Source organism: Eptesicus fuscus, chromosome 1 (assembly GCF_027574615.1).
Source record: "Eptesicus fuscus isolate TK198812 chromosome 1, DD_ASM_mEF_20220401, whole genome shotgun sequence".
NCBI lineage: Eukaryota > Metazoa > Chordata > Mammalia > Chiroptera > Vespertilionidae > Eptesicus > Eptesicus fuscus.
In genome coordinates this window covers 3,601,331-3,623,124 of record NC_072473.1, presented here as the reverse complement: position 1 = coordinate 3,623,124, position 21,794 = coordinate 3,601,331, and the positions used below count along the sequence as shown (strand labels likewise).

Genomic DNA, 21,794 nt, shown 5'->3' with positions numbered 1-21,794 from the left:
TCGTAATACGTATGTATCATGTAACCACCAATCAGATCAAGATGTAGAACATTGGCTCCTTCATGCCCTTTTTCAGACAATATCTATTCCCCCAAAGTGACCCTTATTCTTCCATCATCCAAAATGAATCTTTCCTTGAGCAATATTTTTATTATTATCTCTAGACTCAACTTAATATGGACATAGTGTTTTATAACCGCCACTCTCTGAATCTGATCACCTTAAAATTAGGAGTTGTGTACTTTATTGCTCCCGGGTTCTCTCAGAACCAACCCAAAACCTCTGTCTGATTTCTGGCCAGGGAGAGTGCTGACAGACCCTCATGCTGTGCCCACCCTGTGCTTTTCACTTGGAGGGAAACAAAAGCCTGGGAGACATGGCTCTGCCTTCAGAGAGCTTCTCGTCTAGCTAGAGAAACAAGCCTTAAGATGGAACTCCACCTGATAGTAAATGAATGAGTTCATGAAAAGCATGTCTTAGAGGAGAAATCTCGAGCTTCCTTATTCTCAACCCTCCTGAAAACCCTGGTATTGCCCCGCCCCCAAGAGGACTCCCAGATCAACCACACTCCACACCGATGGTTCCTTTGCTTTGGGGTCACTAGTATGTGTAAGGCTTGCTGTCGCGCCATCTACTGTTGTGTCATGTATGTCTATGGGGCATGGTCTCCTGAAAGGAGGGGGCATAAAGTCCAATCCTCAAGTACTTGTTCCAAGACAACTCTGATCAGGACTTGTGACCCAAGTCCTATATACAGGTCACTGATGTCTATAAGACAGTGCATACTTGGGGAGCAGTGAGCAAGCATGTGCTCCTCGTCACTGTAAAACATTGCTGTGCAGTATTGAGCATTAGGAAGCTTAAACTTCTGTAAAATATGGGATGGCACTTATTACACATATCCCCATCCAAGGAACTGGTTGAACATAAACTGTTCTGCGTGGTTGCATGTAGTGCGACAGTCTCTTGGGCCGGTTTTCTGTGATCTGTGGGAATAAAAGACACTCTTCCAAAACTGAAGACTCAATAAACAAACTGCTGATTGATCACAAGGGAAAAGAGAAGACGTGAGCAGTTTCATTTCCCAGCGCTGGTCACTTTCCTGAGGATTTTAAATGAGGAAATGGCATGCTAAAGCAATGCTTCATTTCACATTGTCGCACATCACCCATCATTTTATTTAGTTCCTTTTAATAACATTCAACTCTAATTAAAAGATAATATTTGTTGTAAATAGTTAAGCTTTAAAAAAAATGTAAGCCAGACTCTGGCCGATTTGGCTCAGTAGATAGAGCATCGGCCCATGGACAGAAGGTTCAATTCCCGTCAAGAGCACATACCTTGGTTGCAGGCTCAATCACCGGCCCCAGGTTAGGGCACATGTGGGAAGCAACCAATCAATGTGTCTCTCTCACACTGATGTTTCTCTGTGTCTCTCTCCCTTCCAGTCTCTCTAAAAATCAATGGAAAAACATCCTTGGGTGAGGATTATCAACAACAACAACAAATTGTAAGCCAGTATGCACAAAGATCACATTTTTTTGTGATAAGGAGGCTTCAAGAAATTGTTTGGCATTTTAGAGTTTGAAGTTCATATGATCCTTGTGAGGCCATGTAAGCTCTCTTACTGGTGGGAATATAAATTAGCAAAACAACTTGGAAAACAGTTCAGTGTTACCTAATAAAGCCTAGGATTGCATACACACTGGCCTGGCCATGCAACTTCTACACATATCCCCTAGAACGATGGTTCTCAGGCTTTAGTGTGAAGCAGAATCCCCTGGAGGGCTTGGTGAACACACACTGCTAGGTCCCACCCCAGAATTCCTGACTCAGTAAATCTGGGATGGGACCATACAATTTGCATCTCCAACAAGTTCCTAGGTAATACTGGTGCCCTTGAACCTAGGACCACATTTTAAGAACCACTGTCTTAGAGAGATTCTTGTGCATGTACATAAGAAGATATAAACAAAAATTTTCAAAAACATTGTTCCTAATAGTACCAAGCTAGAAACAATTCAAATTTCCATCGACAGTTCGATGAGTAAATGAACTGTGGTCTATTCATATAAGAAAACAATGTATAGCGATCAAAATGAGTGAACTCCAGCCACCTGCCTCAACAGGATGAATTTCAGGAAGCGTTGATGAATGAAAATAAATAAGGCAAGAAAGTATAGCTACAGCATGATTCCATCTATGTGAATTCATAAGCAGGAAAAACAGAGCTATACTCTTAATGGTAAAACTGCAAAGAAAAACAGAAAATTGATTATTGCAAAATCTGACCAGTGATGACCTGGGGTGAAAGGGAGGGAGGTATATAGGGGACTTATTGGTACTAACAATAGTCTACATCTGAACCTCAGCTGTTGGATATGTGGGAGTTGGCCTCCTAATTATCATTTAAACTGTACATTTATACTTATACACATCTGTATATGTGATACATCCCCTAACTAAGCAGAAGTTTTTTTAAAAAAATCATTTCACCTTCAAAGAAAATGTTACCTATCCTATATTTATTCTGGTTCTTTGACAACTTGTTTGAATTGTAGGATCTGCCCAATGGTTATGAAAAATAAATCTTTTATGCTTTCATATATATATAATTTAGTTATTTTTCCAGGTTAATTATTAAAATGAAAGAATGATAGTATTTTTTAAGAAATATACTCTTGTTACAGTCAAATACATTTGGTGATATGAACTAGTGATGAACAAAGCATTACAAAGTAGACCTGTCAGTCCTATTTGGAGAACAGATGAGAGAACCTTGTACAGTTAGTATGTTTATTGTCTGTATGTATATAATAAGTCATGGTGGTCCTATAGTTAGATCATCTTTTAGTCCCTGAAGACAAGAGCATATACATGATGAAAGAGACTGATGGCTCTTTGCTGCAGTTGAACTGATTTACATAATTTTTCCCCATACCAGTCTCATGAATGCAAGAGTGCAGACTCTTAGGAACTATTTCCATTTTATGGAAGGAGAATCATTTTTGAAATATTTGTTTTTGCTTTTTGAAAGGCAGGAGGGATTGAATGTTGATTATATTGTGATATCTTTTGCCTCCAAAAATTCAGAGAGGAGGAGTTGGAAACATCCAAGCCCCGTGAGGATCCCAGGAATGCTCATTGCTGTTTAAGAATGCATAGTTAGTCTTTTCTTGATATCAGAGTCTTGCTTTCACATTTTATTGGGCTGAGTCTCTTTCTTTACTACACTTTTTAGTTTATCCCTTCAAAAACACTTCTTAATCCCCCCTCTTACACATAAGTTTCCTTGTGGCACGGGCTGTATTTCCCCTATTTGATCACAGTGTGGATTCCGGATTCACATCTCCCACATGTTAAGTTGACAGCTGCATAATCCCCAAACGCATTCTTATAATGACTGCCAATATTTTATGATGACATCCCAGGAATTCGATTGCAGCTGCCTACTGATATGAGTGGTATCTTTATTATTTGGTGAGTTAACTAGACATATTAAGTGTATTTGTTGCAAGCACAAGATGCTAAAAGAATGCATGACGTACTTATTATAGTGAAAATTTAGAAACAACCCAAGTTTCCATCAGTGGGGGAGCAGTTAATTAAATCAAGGAAAATACACCTGAATTTAAGTGTCAGGGTCCCGATTAAGCACTTTATATGCATCGTTTTATTTAATTTTCACAGCAACCCTATGCAATTCCCACCTTAGAAATGAGGACACTGAGACTTGTCCAAAGTCATACAGTTAATAAATGGCACAGCAGTAATTAGATCTGCATGCTATAACCCCCAAATTCATTTCCTTCTCCAGTTACACTCTACTCGCTCATGAATGACAAAGCCTTATGTACTGTGAACTCTTCTTTCAAGGAGACTTGATTCAAGATGACATTGGTTTGTTTGCGGTGTTTGTATTTGCTTAGTCCCTTCCATTTTTTTACCCAACCCCCTCCCCTCCAACATCTGTCAACCTGTTCTCTCTATGTCTCTTTCTATTTTGTTTGTTAGCTGGTTCTGTTCATTACATTCCACATATAAGTGAAATCATATGGTATGTGTCTTTCTATGACTGACTTATTTCACTTAGCAGAATACAACTCATAGACAGAGACAACATATGATGATTATCAGAAGGAAATGGGGGTGGGAGGAGGTAGAAGATGGTAAGGGGGGTGTAAATGGTGACAGGAGACTTGACTTTGCACAATGCAACATACAGATGATTTGTTATAGAGTTTTACACCTGAAACCTATATAATTTTATTAACCAATGTCACCCCCATAAATTCAATAAACATTTTTAAAATATGACATTGGCTCACATAAATATGAAGAATAGGAAGAAACTCATCTAATAGTAAAAACAAACATATCTAAAATGTCAAAACTAAATTATTTCTGAAGGAAATAACTTTCCTGTACTTTGCATTGAAACAAATTTTAAGAGCATACACCAAGATTCTAGTGATGTGTGCAATCCAAGTCAGGGATTTTCTTATATTTTCAGAGCCATTGGTCTGTTTAAAATGTCAAATTATGAGTGAAGTAAGTGAGAAGTCATGCTTTTGCTCAGACGTGGTTATCAAAATTGATAATGTAAAATATTACTTATATTCTTATTTTTACAACTTTTTATTCTTTTAATATTTACAGATGGACAAAAGAGGAAGAAATCTTTGAGAAAGAAACTGGATTCACTCGGGAAGGAGAAAAACAAAGACAGAGGTAAGGAACAGAATGAACTAGAGGGAATACATCTTCTATGGGGCATAATGGTTGAATTGGGTGGGGTTTTTGAATTGCACAGATTTACGTGGTTCAACTCTATTATGTAAACTGGATTTCTATGATGGAATGTCATTAAGAACTGTTTTGGTCTAGTCCTTTGTGTTTGAGTGGCCCCGTACTGAATTGATGAGTTCAGCTCGTTTGAGAAAAGTGTGACTTCAGCCAAGTTTATGGTTCCAATTATGATTCTGGCCAATCAGCTATGCATAGAGAGAACCTGGGTTGAGTAGCCATGGATAGCATCTCTAACGTTAACCAGCTGTCTGGCAAATCCAGATATTTAGGCAGGGCTAGTTGAGTGAGAAAGAGTTTGTGTTCGCCTACCATGACTACTGGAAAGAAACAGTCTCATCCTCATGGGTTACTGAAGATGAGTCATTCTCAGCATTTTGATGTTAGATCATAGCATGCTTATTCTTTGCCCTATATGTTTTGGGAATTGTTGACTCTCTTCATACTGTTTTGTGTACCTTTTGTGTCTACTTAAGGAATTGACACTTTAGCCATTCTTTCAGAGGTATCTGTGGTCATTTCAAGCTAATATTAATTGAGCCCACATAATGGGCACCTCGCCCCCATTAGCACAGTACAACGTTTTGTGGCTTGTTTCTATGAAGTGACTGCTGAAAGGTGTGGTCATATGAATGTATTTTCATTTTATGTGACCTGGTAAATGAGTGTTGAGTAAGGAGAGCCATGTACCTCACCTGGGAAATCTTCTATATAACTATTGAATTTCTGCTTGATGGAAGGAAATAAAACTGGAGGTATAAAAAATAAATACATTGTAATCAGTATTGGACAAGACCTAGTCTACATCATCGATTCCAGACTCTATAGCCATATCTCAAACCATGCTAAAGGGTTATGACATTTGGTTCTTTGGAATAAAAGGAGATAAAGAATTCTAGCCCTAGCCCGTTTGGCTTAGTGGACACCGCGTTGGCCTGCGGACTGACGGGTCCCGGGTTCGATTCTAGTCAAGGGCACATGCCCGGGTTGCGGGCTCCATCCCCATTAGGGGGTATGCAGGAGGCAGCCGATCAATTATTCTCTCTCATCATTGGTGTTTCTCTCTCTCACCCTCTCTCTTCCTCTATGAAATCAATAAAAATATATTTTTAAAAAAGAATTCTAAAGAATGGAAAACCAACGTTTTACTTCCCATAGAGCATGAGTTCTCAACATCGGACTATTGACATTTGAGACTGGATAGCTGTTTGTTGTGGGCCTGTCCTGTGCATCATGAGAGGTGTTTAATAGCATTCCTAACCTCTACCCGCTAGATAGATGCCAGTAGCACCTCCCCTAAAAAAAAATTTCCAGACATTTCAAATTTTTACCTCAAACTGGTGAAAAAGCGATGGAAATGTCTGTGATTCCCTACCCTTGACAGCATAATAGAATACTTTGTGGAACCTTTAATATTTGCAATGACTAATCCCATGCCCCCAAAAAAACGTCTGATTTCATTGGTCTGTAGGGGTACTGGGAAAAAGTAATTTTACAAACTACTAATACGCAACTTCTAAGATGAGAACTCTGGTCCATATTCACCAGTAAACCTACCAGGGCACATCCTATTGCAGTAGAACCTGCTGCAGGAAGAATGAAGGCAAAGGGTGCTGACTTTTGTCCAGCTACCTGATCAATTGTATTCTATTTCATTGCTTCATATGTTCTTGCCCCGATTAATTTTTAATGAATATTAGTAGCCAAGGTAGCTTTTGTAAACTACCTTTTACTCATTCTCTTCTTGCCACAGACCTCCTCTACCTCGCTAGATTAGGATAGTTCTTGGTGTTTTTGGAGTACATTAAAGGTATTATTAAGACTGCTATTAGTAATGTGTCATCTTTAAAGTTGATTAATCCTAAAATGGTGATATTGTTACTGGGATTTGAATATTCATAATGTAGACTTTAGGTGATTCTTCTAAAGTGCCCATTTGGGCTAGACTCCTGAGCAGAATGAGCATTTTTGTGGGAAATGTTTCAGTTCTCTCAAGAGAGAAAGGTGTATGTGTGCTTGCTTATATCACACAACAGCAGGAAGCAAGAATGGAAGTGAGCAGGAAAGGAAAGACCAGGGGAAGTAACTGACCAATATGTACTGGGCCATTGGTCATTTTTCAGACCAAATCATAGTTATGTATTATATAGGTGCAGTGCAAACTTAGCAGTGTTCTACAAGGCTGCACAGGGACCTGGCTTGGGGAGAAATAAAACGGGTCCTGATGCTTACAAAGGAAAGACACATCACCCATCCAACTAAGGGGGGAAAAATAAGGCTTCATGGGAAAAATGTGTGTTTTTTTCTTATTTAAAGTAGCTATGATATTTAAAAAGAAGATGTCCTAGGCTTAAATGAAGCTTAATTACATGGCATCCTTCCCAAACATAAAGTCCTGGGAACCAGCGTGTGAGAGGGCAGCATGCAGGTCTCGCAGTTAGTTGGTTCACATGATTTTCTTCCACTTGAATATTAGCATTTGAGTTCACAACAGCTGCACATGTGAAAAATGATAATCACTTGAATCCAAGAGTAAAATAAGGAAAACAGGAAACTCTAAATGACCTCTTGGGTTAGATCATCTAAAAATAAATGGGAGCAGCTTATTAGAATCTAATTGCTTTCCCAATAAAGGGTGATTCATTAAATGTTTAGTACACCGCTAAATTAATTGATTCAATCAGAATGAATCATGTCCTGTATTTTATTTAATTGCTTGACATAATATACAGCAGATCATGTGACACTCCTGCATCCCTCCTGCCACTTAAGCAGTGCCCATGTGACTTTTGATTTCCATATGAAACTAATTCAAGACTGATGCTAGTTCAGAAAACATGGTTTCTTTTTTTTCTATGTCAAAAGGCTATATAAATATTTTATGTATTCTTGCCCTCACTAGTTTTATGCATTTATAAAGAATACACTAAAAGTTTAAGTGTATTTATAATCAACAGGCTTTCGGGTATACCAATAAAGCATTAGTTTTTTTTAAATTTATCTTTATTGTTGAAAGTATTACAGATGCCCCATTTTTTCCTCCATTAACCCCACTCCCACTGCCACCCCAGGCCTTCACTGCATCACTTCAAGGAATATATCCTAAGAAGCCTGAAACACCAATCAGAAAGTATATATGCACCCCTATGTTCATAGCAGCATTGTTTACAATAGCTACAATCTGGAAACAAAACACATTTTCATACAGAATAGTGCCAAGCCCTTAATTTCTCTTAGTTAAATTGCTTGGCAACCAAAAAGTATTTTTAAACTTTTAGAACTTTGGAAAATTTCTTGCTTGTATCAAAAAGAAATCACTTTGAGGGTAAAGGTTTAATAATAACTACTTGGTTCCAGTTAACGTGGTCCTAATCAGAGAACCAGGAGAATGGGTTTTATTGTAGCATCAGTCTGAGAGATAGGTTCCCTCTCCACAGGATGTTTTCAGATCATGCCATATATTCATCGACGTAAAATCTGGGGATTTTTCACGTCTGGCACCTTTCCTTGTGCTGAAATCATACACGCCATGTTTTATTGTCCTTGACTCTCTAAGTAGGTTACTATATGTGAGCTGTGAAGTGGCACTGTATAGGAGTAGTTGACATGACTTTATTTTGCATCATATTAAATAGCAGTAGAAAAAATAAGTATCAGTTATCACTATCGTAGGAATTCTAACAGAAAATGTATTGAATGCTGTCATTGAATGCTGCTACTGGAGATGAGAGAACCAGGGTGAGTGTGATTCCGGGGAAGAGAAGGAGGGAGCAGCCACCAGAAGACCGCATGGGTGACAGCACAGCTTTGGGTCTGCATGCTAAGAGGACTGAGACACCATCAAAGTGTCATGGAGGGGGTGGCTCAATGGTGTGTTTAAACAGATTGCCACACCGCAGTGTAAACATCAACTGGGGCTGGAGGGAGAGAAGACTGGAAGGCAGAAGCCTGATTCCAGAGGTGGAATCACTCCCGCTGAGGGCCAAGTCCAGGATGGGATGGAAGGAGTGGATGAAAGAGGTGGCATGCATCAAAAAGTAAGAGGAGATTAGGTCAAGGAGATGAGATGACAGAAGATCAGATAGGTCATTTAAGTAGATGTCCAAGCCACCCAGGATGACGGGAGATTTTGGAGGATCACGGCCATGAGTCGAAGTCATTGACAATAGAAGATACCAGTGAGCAGGAGACCAGGGCAAGCTTGCAATAGCCCGTTTGTGCCACACAGTGGGAAGGTGATGATCTGGACACTGCAGTAGGGAGCAAAGAGGATGTCATGCCTGACCCCACAGTTCTTGGGGAGCGATAGTAGACAGTTGCTACTAATCAAAACACGGGAAGCAGTCTCCTTGGTGAACACATTCCATAGATAGGAACACGATACACATTGTTCCTGGCCCCCAAACAGCGAGTCTTGGGTAATGTCCTTATGGTTTTCAAAACCTATTCTCAATTTTATTAGCCACTATCATCACAGGTCCCTTTTTATTCACCGATGGAAGAGCTTTGGATCCTCAGATAAGCATGGGTGCTCAACTCTTTATTTACACATAAAGGAGGAATTTGCTCAATTTACTTGTGATAAATGCTCAATTTCACAATAGCCGTATTTTGAAAAGCAAAAATATTTAAGGAATCATATCTAGAATTTTACAGAAACGAGGCATGGCAACACAAGTGGAGCAGCATAGGGAGGTCTCCTTTCTGAAGCTTTTAAGAGCCCTCGGAAGAAAGCAATGAGAAACTAAAGAGACTACATTGGAATGCTATGACTGATAGAATAAACTCAGCCAGGAAAGAAAGCCCATTAGAAATAAAAATCTGTGGTAGGTGGCTACAGCTCTTGATTGGGGAAAAAAGAGAGAAATAAAAATTTGGGGAGAATGACTTCACATATTCCATCTGTTTCATCCGTATTCACTTATTCCAATTTACAAGTAGAATGACAGACTCTCAGATATTAAAAGTGACAGATTCCAAAGGAAACCTTTTTTTCTTCTGTTTTCCCCCAGGGATACTAGAAATCTGTAAATGAGACTGGTTTGTTTTCCTTGTATAGAAAATGTGGCTAGGAGAGAAATCAATAGTCCCCATCTCATATTAAATTCTGCTATGAGCAAGCCTGCATGAGCAGACACATGCCACGATGTATTCATCAATATCCTTTTTGCTGTTATTATCCCTCACAGTTTTCATATATTGGGTGTAGCTGTCAGCCTGGCCATCCACATGTTTCTAAACTTTTCCCAACCTTTTTGAAGTCAGACTATTGGATTATTCCCACAGACAAGAGAGTACTGATTTACATAATAAAACCTGGGGTGCACAGCAGGTGGTCTGCTATGGTCCCATTTGGTTTCTATTTGCAAGTAGTGGAAGTGGCCTTTTAAAAGGAGTATTGCAGCTTGCTACACTGGCCACATTGATCACTCCAAACAAATTCCTAAAATATTTTTTGTATTATTATATGCCACCTAGCTTGTTGATGGAGAATTATAAGCATCTGCAGAAAATCCCCAAATGCTAAGCCAAGATGCTGAAGGTTTAATTTTTCACTTAAAAACGAATTGCAGGTTTTGATAGAACCAGAGGTGCAGACTGTTCAAGTGCTATTTCTGCTTTCAATGTAGACGTGGCCATTAGCTCTGTGATGTTAAAAATGTTGCCATTTATCAAAGAAGAAAACCTTTAAAGCCTCTTTCCACCTGATTTAATGTTAGCTCTTTCCTTCAAAGAACAAACCATTTTAACACTGTTTTCTCTTGATCACTCTAGTTTTATTCATAGGGGTTATAAATTTTATAAAAAGAAAGGAGAGGCTAGACTCCAATTTGCTGCTGCTAAGAGACCTAATTTTGAGTCTAAAAGAAATCATTTAATCTAATCATTAATGCTCTTCACCATGAATCTAAAATGTTGCCAATAAGATGCCTGGCCCTGCCCAGCCGGTGTGGCTCAGTGGTTGAGCGTCCACCTATAAACCAAGAGGTCATGGTTTGATTCCCAGTCAGGGCACATGCCCAGGGTGTGAGGTAGATCCCCAGTAGGGGGCGTGCAGGAGGCAGCCAATCAATGATTGTCTCTCATCATTAATGTTTCTCTGTCTCTCTTTCTCTCTCCCTCCCTCTCTCTCTCTCTCTCCCTTCCTCTCTGAAATCAATGAAAATATAGAAAAAAATAAAATGCCTGGCCCTAAAGATTGGTGTGCTTATGATGTATCTGTATACAAATTACTGCGGAGAAAAGCAACTGGATACACATCTCCAAGTAAAGCCATAGATTTCTGCATTCTGCTCCTTCTCCGAAATTTTCCTCACTAGAGGACTGAACAAATTGTATCTGGGGCCCTTCACCAGATGTTAAATGGTGAGACTCCACTTTCATATGTGATCAGCAGAACAGCCTGAGTACAGATCATGAGTGACAGCCCCAACCCGGCTGACTGGAGCCAGCATGTGGGGGCAAGCAACACAATGAAAAAAGAGCAGACTTCTTTCCAAGTTGCTTCTCTGACTCTCAGATTATCATGTCATGTGATAGCTCTTTCACTGGGAACTTCAAAGTGTATCTACCTACCATATTTTCCAGCGTATAAGACGACTGGGCGTATAAGATTTTCCTGGGTTAAAAAGTCGTTTTATACGCCGGAAAATATGGTAGTCCATTATATCTAATCCCATCAATATAGTCCAATATACCGTATTTTCCGGCATATAAAATGACTTTTTAACCCAGGAAAATCTGATACGCCCAGTCGTCTTATACGCCGGAAAGTATGGTAATTGATTTGTTTTTGCTTCATGCATCTATTCTAGCGCATTATGGACACTATTGCATTTCTTTACATATCTGACTCTGCACTCCACCACTCCACTCTCGGAACCTTCCAGGAGCAAGGACCGGACCTACCTTTCATAAGCTTTGTACGCCCCATTGTGTAATTTGATGTTGCACATAATAGGTATTCAATAAGTGCCTGTCAAATGAGTGTATCAATGCAGAGTCTTACCATGCCTTGTAAGCTTTAGGGGTTCTTGAGACATATCAATTGAGGACTAACTTTGTAAAACTGTGTACTCACGAGGATAAACTATTAATGTACATTTTATAAAAAATACCACATTTCTCTATAAAGTCATTTCCTTTCAAACATGCTTGAGATATGTGGAAAAAAACCAGAGGCTGAGAATTCTAAAGCCTATAATAGTTATACACACTAGCTTTCTTTATTGAAATAGAAACTTTGGCCACTTTGATAAACACAAAAGTCATCTTATTTGGATTGAGCCATCAGTTCTTCTGAAAACAGCCATTTGCATATGTCTGCGCTGAGGTCTAACGCATCAGTGAGTCTCCACTGGTCCAGTCTTTCGCTGAAAATGAATGTTTGTGTTTTGATTCCAGAATTCGTCCCACAGGCATTTGGAATGCCCTTATCCCAAGTCATTGCAAATGACCGGGCCTATAAACTCAAGCAGGACTTACAGAGGGACGAGCAAAAGGATGCATCTGATTTTGTTGCCTCCCTCCTCCCATTTGGAGGTAAAAGACAAAACAAAGAACTGTCAAGCAGTAACTCATCTCTCAGCTCCACCTCGGAAACACCAAATGAGTCGACGTCGCCAAATACCCCGGAACCAGCTCCTCGGGCCAGGAGGAGGGTGAGTTGTTCAGTGTTTTCTCCATAGCCAATGCTAGGACAACCAAAGGTGTATCAGGTTATTTTTCGAGACTTTGCTCATGTGAAAACTGGAAATGTCATTTGTGTGCAGGTATGTCAACAACTCCATGTAGGGAGAATTTACACCGGCTCTATGGCGCCTGGCATCCCCTCAAAGCCTTTCCTTCATCCCTCTCAAAGCCCTTGGGTACCCCTCTTTGTTTACACATATGTCCTGTGATATCCGGAACATTCTACATCACCATTGATCCTGGTCTATTACAATCTTCTGTTGTGTTAGGAGACTCTCCCATGAGACCATGAGGCTGGAAGGCAGGGCTAGATGTTTTTGTTAATCTCTTCATCTTCAACTGAGAACTGTGCCTGGCCCAGTGAATTGCTGCTGGTCTTCATAAACAATATTTTTCCTGGAATTTTCTTTTTCTCGGACATAACCAAATATATATGTAAGCAATACTGACATGTTACCATTTATTTAGTGAGTGCTATGTCTAGGCACCGTACTATTATTTAGCATTTCAAATTTCACATTTCAAGTGAAGAAAGCTGAGTTTTCCGGGAAGCTTGTTGGTGACTGGCTGAGTCCGTTAATAAACATTTCTAAAACTTCCTAGGTCACTGGGAGAACTTCTCTCCCTTTTCTCTCACCTGGAGGCTCCCATTTTTTGTCACCTCCAGCCTTTGACTAATGCCCTCGTTAAAACCCCAGATACTTCTCACTTGAAATTCTTATTTCTCCATCAGCCCCCAACATTCAGGACCTCTCCGAGATAGAGGTGCACTCGAGCCACTGCTATTTTTCAAAGCTTTGGCTATGTGTGAAAATGAAGAAATGACAACCTTTGAATTTGCATGATGGAATTGTTCTTCCAATCTGTCATTGTCCCTCAGACTATCTGTCCAAACCCATATATGGCAATGACAACAAGACTCTACATTAGAGTTTTCTGGGAACCTAGGCCCATGCAATTGGCCTCCAAAATGCTCTCTCCTCCGTCCACGCCTTCCCACGACACCAGCAGCTCTATACTTCATCAAAGGATGGGTGACTACACAGCCATGGCTGGTGCCCTGTTCCCTTCCCCTTGGCCTTCACTATTCCTAGCAAGCTGCCCTTCTTCTTACCTGCCAGCACCTCACCTCTTTGCTGAGGGCTTTCTCTGATGGCCAGAGGAGCCCACCCATGCAGATGACAAGCTGCAAGGACTGAGTGAGGCATTAACATCACCTCCCTGCCCCTACCAGAAGCTACCCTTTTTAAAAATATATATTTTTATTGATTTCAGAGAGGATGGGAGAGGGAGGGCGAGAGAGAGAGAGAGAGAGAGAGAGAGAGAGAGAGAGGCATCAGTGATGAGAGAGAATGATTGATCAGCTGCCTCTGGCACACCCCCCACTGGGGATCGAGCCTGCAACCTGGGCATTGTGCCCTAGACTGGAATCGAACCCAGTACCCTTCAATCCACAGGCCAACACTCTGTCCACTGAGCCAAACCAGTTAAGGCCAGAAGCTACCGTATTTTCCGGCGTATAAGACGACTTTTTAACCCAGGAAAATCTTCTATACGCCCAGTTGTCTTATACGCCGGAAAATACAGTACTCTTAATCGATGACTCTTGAGACTTAGAGTATAAATACCTCAGCTCCTTCACACCTTAGCAGGGCTAGCTCAGAGGTGTTTGATCCACACTGTCTCCCAGAGGCCCCCATGCAACCGGACCCCAGCTGCCCATGGTGGTCACAGGCTGGGTGAGGCTCCCTCCAGTGGCTGCTTTCCCTTCCATGTCTCATCCCCCCACTGCAGGTGTCTGCTGGGACCATTTCCCTGAGAAAGTGCTTTGTGCTGCTTCTGGGGGAAAACAAACTAAGACTGTTTTATTTGTTTATTCACAAGATTTCTCTAACGACCTCATTCATTGGGTATGCGATGTTTTCTTGTTTTAAGGAACAAAGTGGTTGCGTTAAAATATTTTAATTATATGTTTGCCCTCTTGTCTTTCATTTGGAAAATGTTGTCTATTGTTGAAATTGTCACTGCCAGTACCTTACCCCATGTATGGACGTCTTCTAACTTTTTCAAAAGATGTTTGTTTTTTCTCTCTCAAAATCCAAACAGCACAATTAAATCAAGCAGTATTATTTCAAGTATGATAAATAATTATAGGCAAAAGGATTCCTGGATGGCCTCTGGGGGAAGCTGTTTTTATCTTCTCTGTCTGCACTCTTTGCTCATGTCTATGTGTGATTTGCAGGGTGCAATGTCAGTGGACTCCATCACAGATCTTGATGACAATCAGTCTCGACTTCTAGAAGCTTTACAACTCTCCTTGCCTGCAGAAGCTCAAAGTAAAAAAGAAAAAGCAAGAGATAAGAAACTCAGTCTGAATCCTATTTACAGACAGGTTCCCAGGCTGGTGGACAGCTGCTGTCAACATCTAGAAAAACATGGTAAGCAGACTTGTCTGTCAGTCCTAAAGACATTCTTTAATTCAAACCTCATTTACTTAAGCACCCAGTTTAATTCTGTGTTCATTTGATCAAACTCTGGGCCAAAGTTTCCTTTGTGAAGATAGTTTATGGCCCTAGCCGGTTTGGCTCAATGGATAGAGCGTCAACCTGTGGACCGAAGGATCCTGGGTTCGATTCTGGTCAAGGGAACATACCTCTGTTGCAGGCTCCTCCCCAGCCCAGGATCTGGTAGGGGTGCGTGCAGGAGGCAACCAATCAATGTGTTTCTCTCACATCGATATTTTTCTCTGTCTTTCCCTCTCTCTTCCACTCTCTCTAAAAATCAATGGAAAAATATCCTCGGATGATGTTTAAAAAAAAAAAAAAAGATAGCTTATGGATGTGTTTGCTTAAGAGATTCCTAGGCTAACCAAGATTTTGGGGGGCAAGATATGTTGGACTTGGTCTGTCTGTCCCCAGGGCCCCTTCAAACAGAAAAGACCCACTTTTATCTTTGGTTATACATTGAAGTCACTCATAAGGCTTCCTTTAAAAAATAAGAGTCCAACTTCTTTAAAAATGACTTGAAAACCATTTCTTGCAAGAATAGAAAATACATAGTTTTTGACAACAGGTTCCTATATTGCTATTTGCATTTTTATGGGAAGGGTGTTCACTTTTAATGTCTTCACAATGACCCCTTTGGCAACTCAGTGCCAGATAGAATATTGACTTAAAATACTGAAATTTAGACTTGGCTCATCAAACGGCCATTTTTTCATAATCTAAATTTATTGGCTATATAGTGTTAGAATGCATTTTATGGACAGAAGTACAGTTTTTAACTGCTTCTTTACTATAAAACAATATGCCTACTGTAATAAAGGAAAAAAGAAATCTAAACAAAGAAAATTCTGAGGCTATTAACACGCTCATTTCTTTCTAATAAAACTGGGACTTCATTAAAATTATTAAGGACATAGCTAAACCTTTTAAAATCATTATATATGAAAATCACTTGATAACATATGAGTGACTTAATCATTTAATTAATTATATTGAAATTATATTTGTTTACACAAAATATTAATATATGTCTCTGTGTACATGTGTGTGTATGTGTTTATCTGTCTCTTCTCCTTGGCAGATAAACTGCAGTTCAAGAGAAAGGTCTTAGTCATTTTGAATTCTCAACACTTAGTATCATGATGAACACAATGTAGATGTTCAATGAATATTCTTTGAACAGAATTGTTTTTAGAAATAGCTTAACAACTAAAGAGTAAAATACGATGAATATGTAAACTCAGCCCCCATTTCACCGTGAGGTAGAAAAAGAGACACTTACTTTTATAACTAGAATTTTCCTTTTCCTTATAAAGTATATAGAGAGTGAACTGTAAATATTTTTAAAAATTCTAAACAAGAAAATTCCACTCCAAGCATGCAAGATTCCAGAGCCAGGTTGAGTAACTGCTTTTCTGAAAGAAAACTTGGTATATCTTATTTTCTTTTTGAAAATCAATTATAGTATGTAAGCTAGCATTTCCTCTAAGCTTATTTAAAAACAGGGCAATTCACTTTCCTTTTGAGAATAATTAAAACGCAGCTTAAGGCCTAAAGGAAAGAAGATAATCTGGGTGATCTTTCAAGGCCTCGGTTCTGCTCTGGGTTTCCATGGTGTTTGGATCAAATGGCTCCTGGACAATAAGAGCCACATTCAAAATCAAACAGATATTAATCTTGTTCACTTTAAACCAATGAATTAAAAGCAAACTTCAAAAAACAATTCTTTCATAAGGCTTTGCTTGCCAGTTTTTGAAATGGGTAGCAAGAGTTTGATTCACTTTAGCCTTATAAACATTTATCAAGGATCTTTTAATTCTCTCCAAAATTGCTCTAGGCCAGTGGTCGGCAAACTCATTAGTCAACAGAGCCAAATATCAACAGTACAAAGATTGAAATTTCTTTGGAGAGCCACATTTTTTACACTTAAACTTCTTCTAACACCACTTCTTCAAAATAGACTTGCCCAGGCCGTGGTATTTTGTGGAAGAGCCACACTCAAGGGGCCAAAGAGCCGCATGTGGCTCGCGAGCCACAGTTTGCCGACCACGGGTCTAGACAATTAGCTAGACTCCATCTATATTTGTGTGCACCACCCTTCACCACTTATATTTCATCCCAACACTTTCTGTACCATCGGGTCAAAATTCCTTAAGCATCCCCAGTTCTCCAGAAGCACACATGAAAAAAAGAGACACTATAATGGAGAGTCACACCCTGCGATATTTCTGGGATTTAGGCTGGTTTTAGGGTGGGGCCTCCTGCTTATTATGCCTGCCCTGGTTACTCAAATTCCCCAAGCCTGACATTCAGGTGCTCTGGGTCTAGTTTTCATTTCAGTTTCTGATGAAAAGGAGAGAAAGGTGATCACGTCCATTTCTGGGGCAGGGCACAGTGAAGTCACGTTTTTTTGCCAGACCTATGCCTTTTTCTATGTACACCTGTTTTTACCAGGTTACTGAATGCCTAGACTGTATCTTCTTTTTGAGGAAAATCACTGTGAGGCTTATTCAGTATTGGCTGTCTGAATTCTGTTATTTGCTATCCCTAAAAAAGTAAATAAATAAATACTTTTTAAACTTAAAATCCTACCTAATAATAGACAAATATGCAAATTGACCATACCTCCAACACACCCACAAGCCATGCCCACCATCCAATCAGAGCGAGTATGCAAATTAACCCAAACCAAGATGGCTACAGCCACAGAGAGCAAGGTTTCCCAGGTAACAGAGCAAGCCAAGCTTTCCGCCTGCCCTTGCCAGGCCTAAGCCTCCACTCAAGCTACAAAGTTTCAATTATAGAAAGTAAACAAATTCAAACAAATGGTGGCAGGATGGAGCTTGAGAGAGCAGGCCAGGGTTGCCGCCGGCAACAGGGGTAGCAAAGCTTTCTGCACACCCTGGCCGGGCCCACCAGCTTAAGGCAACAAAGTTTCAATTATAACCACAACAGAAATGGCTGCCGGCAGTGGAGGGAGCCCCAGGCTTGACTCCGCTCCAGGCTACAAAGTTTCAATTGTAGAAGGAAAATAAATTCCAGATACCAGGGCCTCCACTTGGGTTGCCAGGGGGCGTGGCCAGCCTGCAAACCACCACAGGCCCCTCGCTCAGGCTGCCCCACGCCCCAAGGGAACCCCCACCTGATCCGGGACGCCCTTCAGGGCAAACCAGCTGGCCCCCACCCCTGTACCAGGCCTCTATCCTATCTAATAAAAGAGTACTATGCAGATTGATCATCACTGCAACACACAATATAACTGCCCCCATGTGGTAACGATCCTGCCCCCATGTGGACACAAGATGGCCACCATAAGATGGCTAGCAGGAGAGGGCAGTTGGGAGGCACCCGGCCTGCAAGGGAGGGCAGTTGAGAAGGACCAGGCCTGCAAGGGAGGGCAGTTGGAGGTGATCAACCCTGCAGGAGAGGGCAGTTAGGGGTGACCAGGCTGGCAGAGGAGGGAAGTTGGGGGCAAACAGGCTGGCAGCAGAGTGGTTAGGGGGTGATCAGGCTGGCAGGCAGAAGTGGTTAGGGGCAATCAGGAAGGCAGGCAGGCAAGCAGTTGGGAGCCAGCAGTCCTGGATTGTGAGAGGGATGTCCCATATTGTAGAGGGTACAGGCTGGGCTGAGGGACAAACCCCCTCCGTGCACGAATTTCGTGCACCTGGCCTCTAGTAGATAATAATCAATTGAGATAAATAGTAATTATAATAATTGATCACTAAGTAACTATTTTCTAAATCATAGTCATTTTTACCGAGAGGAAAAGTACTATAATTGAGAAAATCATGTCATAGACATAGACGTTTCTGAACAGCCTGGAGGAATTCAGCCAAATGAAGAATCTTATCTGTGTAGAACATGCCCTTATGTGATATGTCCCCTATGTAGAAATTTCAACTCTCTGAAAACCGTCAGAAAATAAGAAAATAAATGTGGCCAAAAGTACAATTGCTGAGACCAACTATTATATTAACATTTTCCATTTTGCACAAGACTCACTCAGTTCAGTGAGGGCATATTTCCTTTTCATAATAGTCGATGACAGATATATTCTAAGTCAGCGGTCACCAACCGGTGGTCCCCGGACCACCGGTGGTCCGTGAGGTCTGAAAGGTTGGCGACTGCTGTTCTAAGTATATATGCATTAGCTAGTCTTGAATCACTGTTTAACTTCTGAGGCAGATACTTATGCTCATTTTTCAGATGAAAAAATATAATTCTGTCCCTGCCCAGTGTGTCTCAGTTGGTGGGGTGTCATCCCATGCACCAAAAGGTCACCGGTTCAATTCCCGGTCAGGACACATGCCTGGGTTTCCAACTTGATCCCCGGTAGAGGGGTCGTGCAGGAGGCAGCAAATGGATGTTTAGCTTTCACATCAATGTTTTTCTGTCTCCCTCTCCCTTCCTCTGTTTCTAAAAATCAATTAAAAATATCTTTAAAAAGCAATATAATTCTGGCCCAGCTGGCATGGCTCAGTAGTTGAGCGTTGACCTATGAACCAGGAGGTCACAGTTCGATTCCTGGTCAGGGCACAAGCCTGGGTTGTGAGCTCAATCCCCAGTGGGGGGGGGGGGGTTCAGAAGGCAGCCGATCAATGATTCTCTTTCATCACTGATGTTTCTATCTCTCTCTCCCTCTCCCTTCCTCTCTGAAATCAATAAAAATATATTTTAAAAAAGAAATATAACTCTGAATTTGATTTTAATATCTTGATTATCCTGTTTTCAAGCTCCCAGAGAGGTAGAAGCAATGAATTAGGCGGGGGCTGGACTCAGTTCTGAGGCAGACACATTGATGACAGAAACAAGAGGGCACGGAAGTCTTTTGAAAATACATGCAAAGCAAAATCCCACCCAAGAGCAAAGTGCCAAGATAATGAGCCCCTCTCTCACCACGATCCGCTCAAGTTAGCCTGGATACCACTTATAAGGCAAAGAAGTGATAAGTGGGGTATTTATGGATGTTATCATTTCTAACTAAAGATCCTTGGGAAACCAAATAAAAAGCCTTGCACATAATGTGGCAAGACCATCAAAGAAATATACAAAAAGATTGTACTAGTCAGAACTGTTTTAGTGGAAAGAGAGAGGAACCTCAATAAAACTAGATTAAGCAAAGTACCCCCCCACACACCCCGAAAGAAAATCCTATTACTTACTGGAAGTCTGAGTATTATATACAGATTCAGGCACAGCTGTGACTATAACTTTAAAATTTAGGTTAAATGTTATATTTTATTTCTTTAAAATCCATTTTTGTTGGTTTCAGAGAGGAAGGGAGAGGGAGTGAGCGATAGAAACATCCATGATGAGAGAGAATCATTGATTGGCTACCTCCTGCACACCCCCTACTGGGGATCGAGCCTGCAACCCAGGCATGTGCCCTTGACTGGAATCAAACTGGGGACCCTTCAGTTCACAAGCCGATGTTCTATCCACTGAGCCAAACCTGCTAGTGCCATAATACCTCTTGGGAAGTATTTTTGCCCCCCAAATCAAACTAGAATCAGAGGAGATGCTGGCTCTAAATATGTCTTCAGAGGAAATAAAGGCGAGAGAGGAACATACGAATGACAATACGAGTGCCCAAGTCCAGATGATGGGGAAGTCTACAGAGGGAAAGCAATGCTGTTTCTTCATGAAACCAATTATGAGGAAAAAAACACAGGAGGAGAAGGGAACACATACATTAAGAGACTAAAAGGCATATCGATCTATCACAGTTTGTGAACCTTATGTGAATGTTGATGGGAAATTTAATGATATTAAGGAACTATTGTTGAAATGTCTAATGTGTGATAGTGATAACACTTGTTTGTTTTAAGAGAGCTAATTGTTTAAGAGCAGTCTCTCAACCTCCGCTATAACCCCACTTCTAGGACATGATCCTAAGAAAATTAGAAATGTGACCCGAGACCTATGTACAGTTGTTCATAATAGGGCCATTTATAATGCAAAACAAGTGCATATGTGTTGGGGGACCTTAATGCCAATCAGAGGGGAATATGAAGAGAATTGTGGCGCGTTCATACTATAAAGTATTTGCATTCATTTTAAATGACATTTACAAGGAATTTTTACTGGCATAAAAAATCTTATAGCATAATATGGATTGAAAACAGTTGCATTCTCTCTCTCTCTCTCTCTCTCTCTCTCTCTCTCTCTCTCTCTCTCCTCTCTCTTTCTCCCTCCCTCCATATATACAGGGGTGGGCAAAAGTAGACTTACAGTTGTGAGTATGTGAAAGTTTATTCTTGCATTATTATTTATTAATTATTTATTTGCATTACAACTGTAAACCTACATTTGCCCACCCTGTATATATGGAGAAATGGCTGGATGAAAAGAAACCAAAATATTAAGAGCGATTATTTCTGTATCAGGTATTTTTTGCAGTATATTATTTTTTTTACATTTTTCTGCCTTTTATAGGTTTTCTTTAATAAGTACATGTTTTATTTATGATCAGTTAAATAAGAACTATATTTTAAATATTGATAAAGAGCTAAAATTCATATAAAACTCATGATTAAGTAATTATTCTGAATAATAAGAGAAATTGTTACATAACTTTTCTCATATGGAGGTATGGAAGTACATAATATCACGTGAAAAAATTGTTTTAGCAGAAATGTTTAACATCAAATTATCCCGTTGCTTGTAGTGCTAACCTGTAGGTACTGGAGAATGACAGTGGGCATATCAAGTGATTATTCATTTGCATGCTGCAGCCCAGTGCTGGCCTTCTGTTCTGTTTCTTTTCTTTTTTTTTTTTTTTTTTTTTGTTCT

At 40.3% G+C, this 21,794-nt stretch overlaps 1 protein-coding gene across 2 annotated transcripts in view; it reads left to right on the top strand.

Annotated features, from left to right (window-relative positions):
* Positions 1-21,794, top strand: part of ARHGAP6 (Rho GTPase activating protein 6) — a 529,598-nt gene that overhangs the window by 429,101 nt on the left and 78,703 nt on the right. For both annotated transcript variants that reach the window (XM_054720322.1, XM_028132776.2), the window contains exons 3-5: positions 4,660-4,731; positions 12,211-12,467; positions 14,741-14,936. In XM_054720322.1, the coding sequence (XP_054576297.1) occupies positions 4,660-4,731; positions 12,211-12,467; positions 14,741-14,936 (525 nt within the window). The remainder of the gene's footprint in view (positions 1-4,659; positions 4,732-12,210; positions 12,468-14,740; positions 14,937-21,794) is intronic.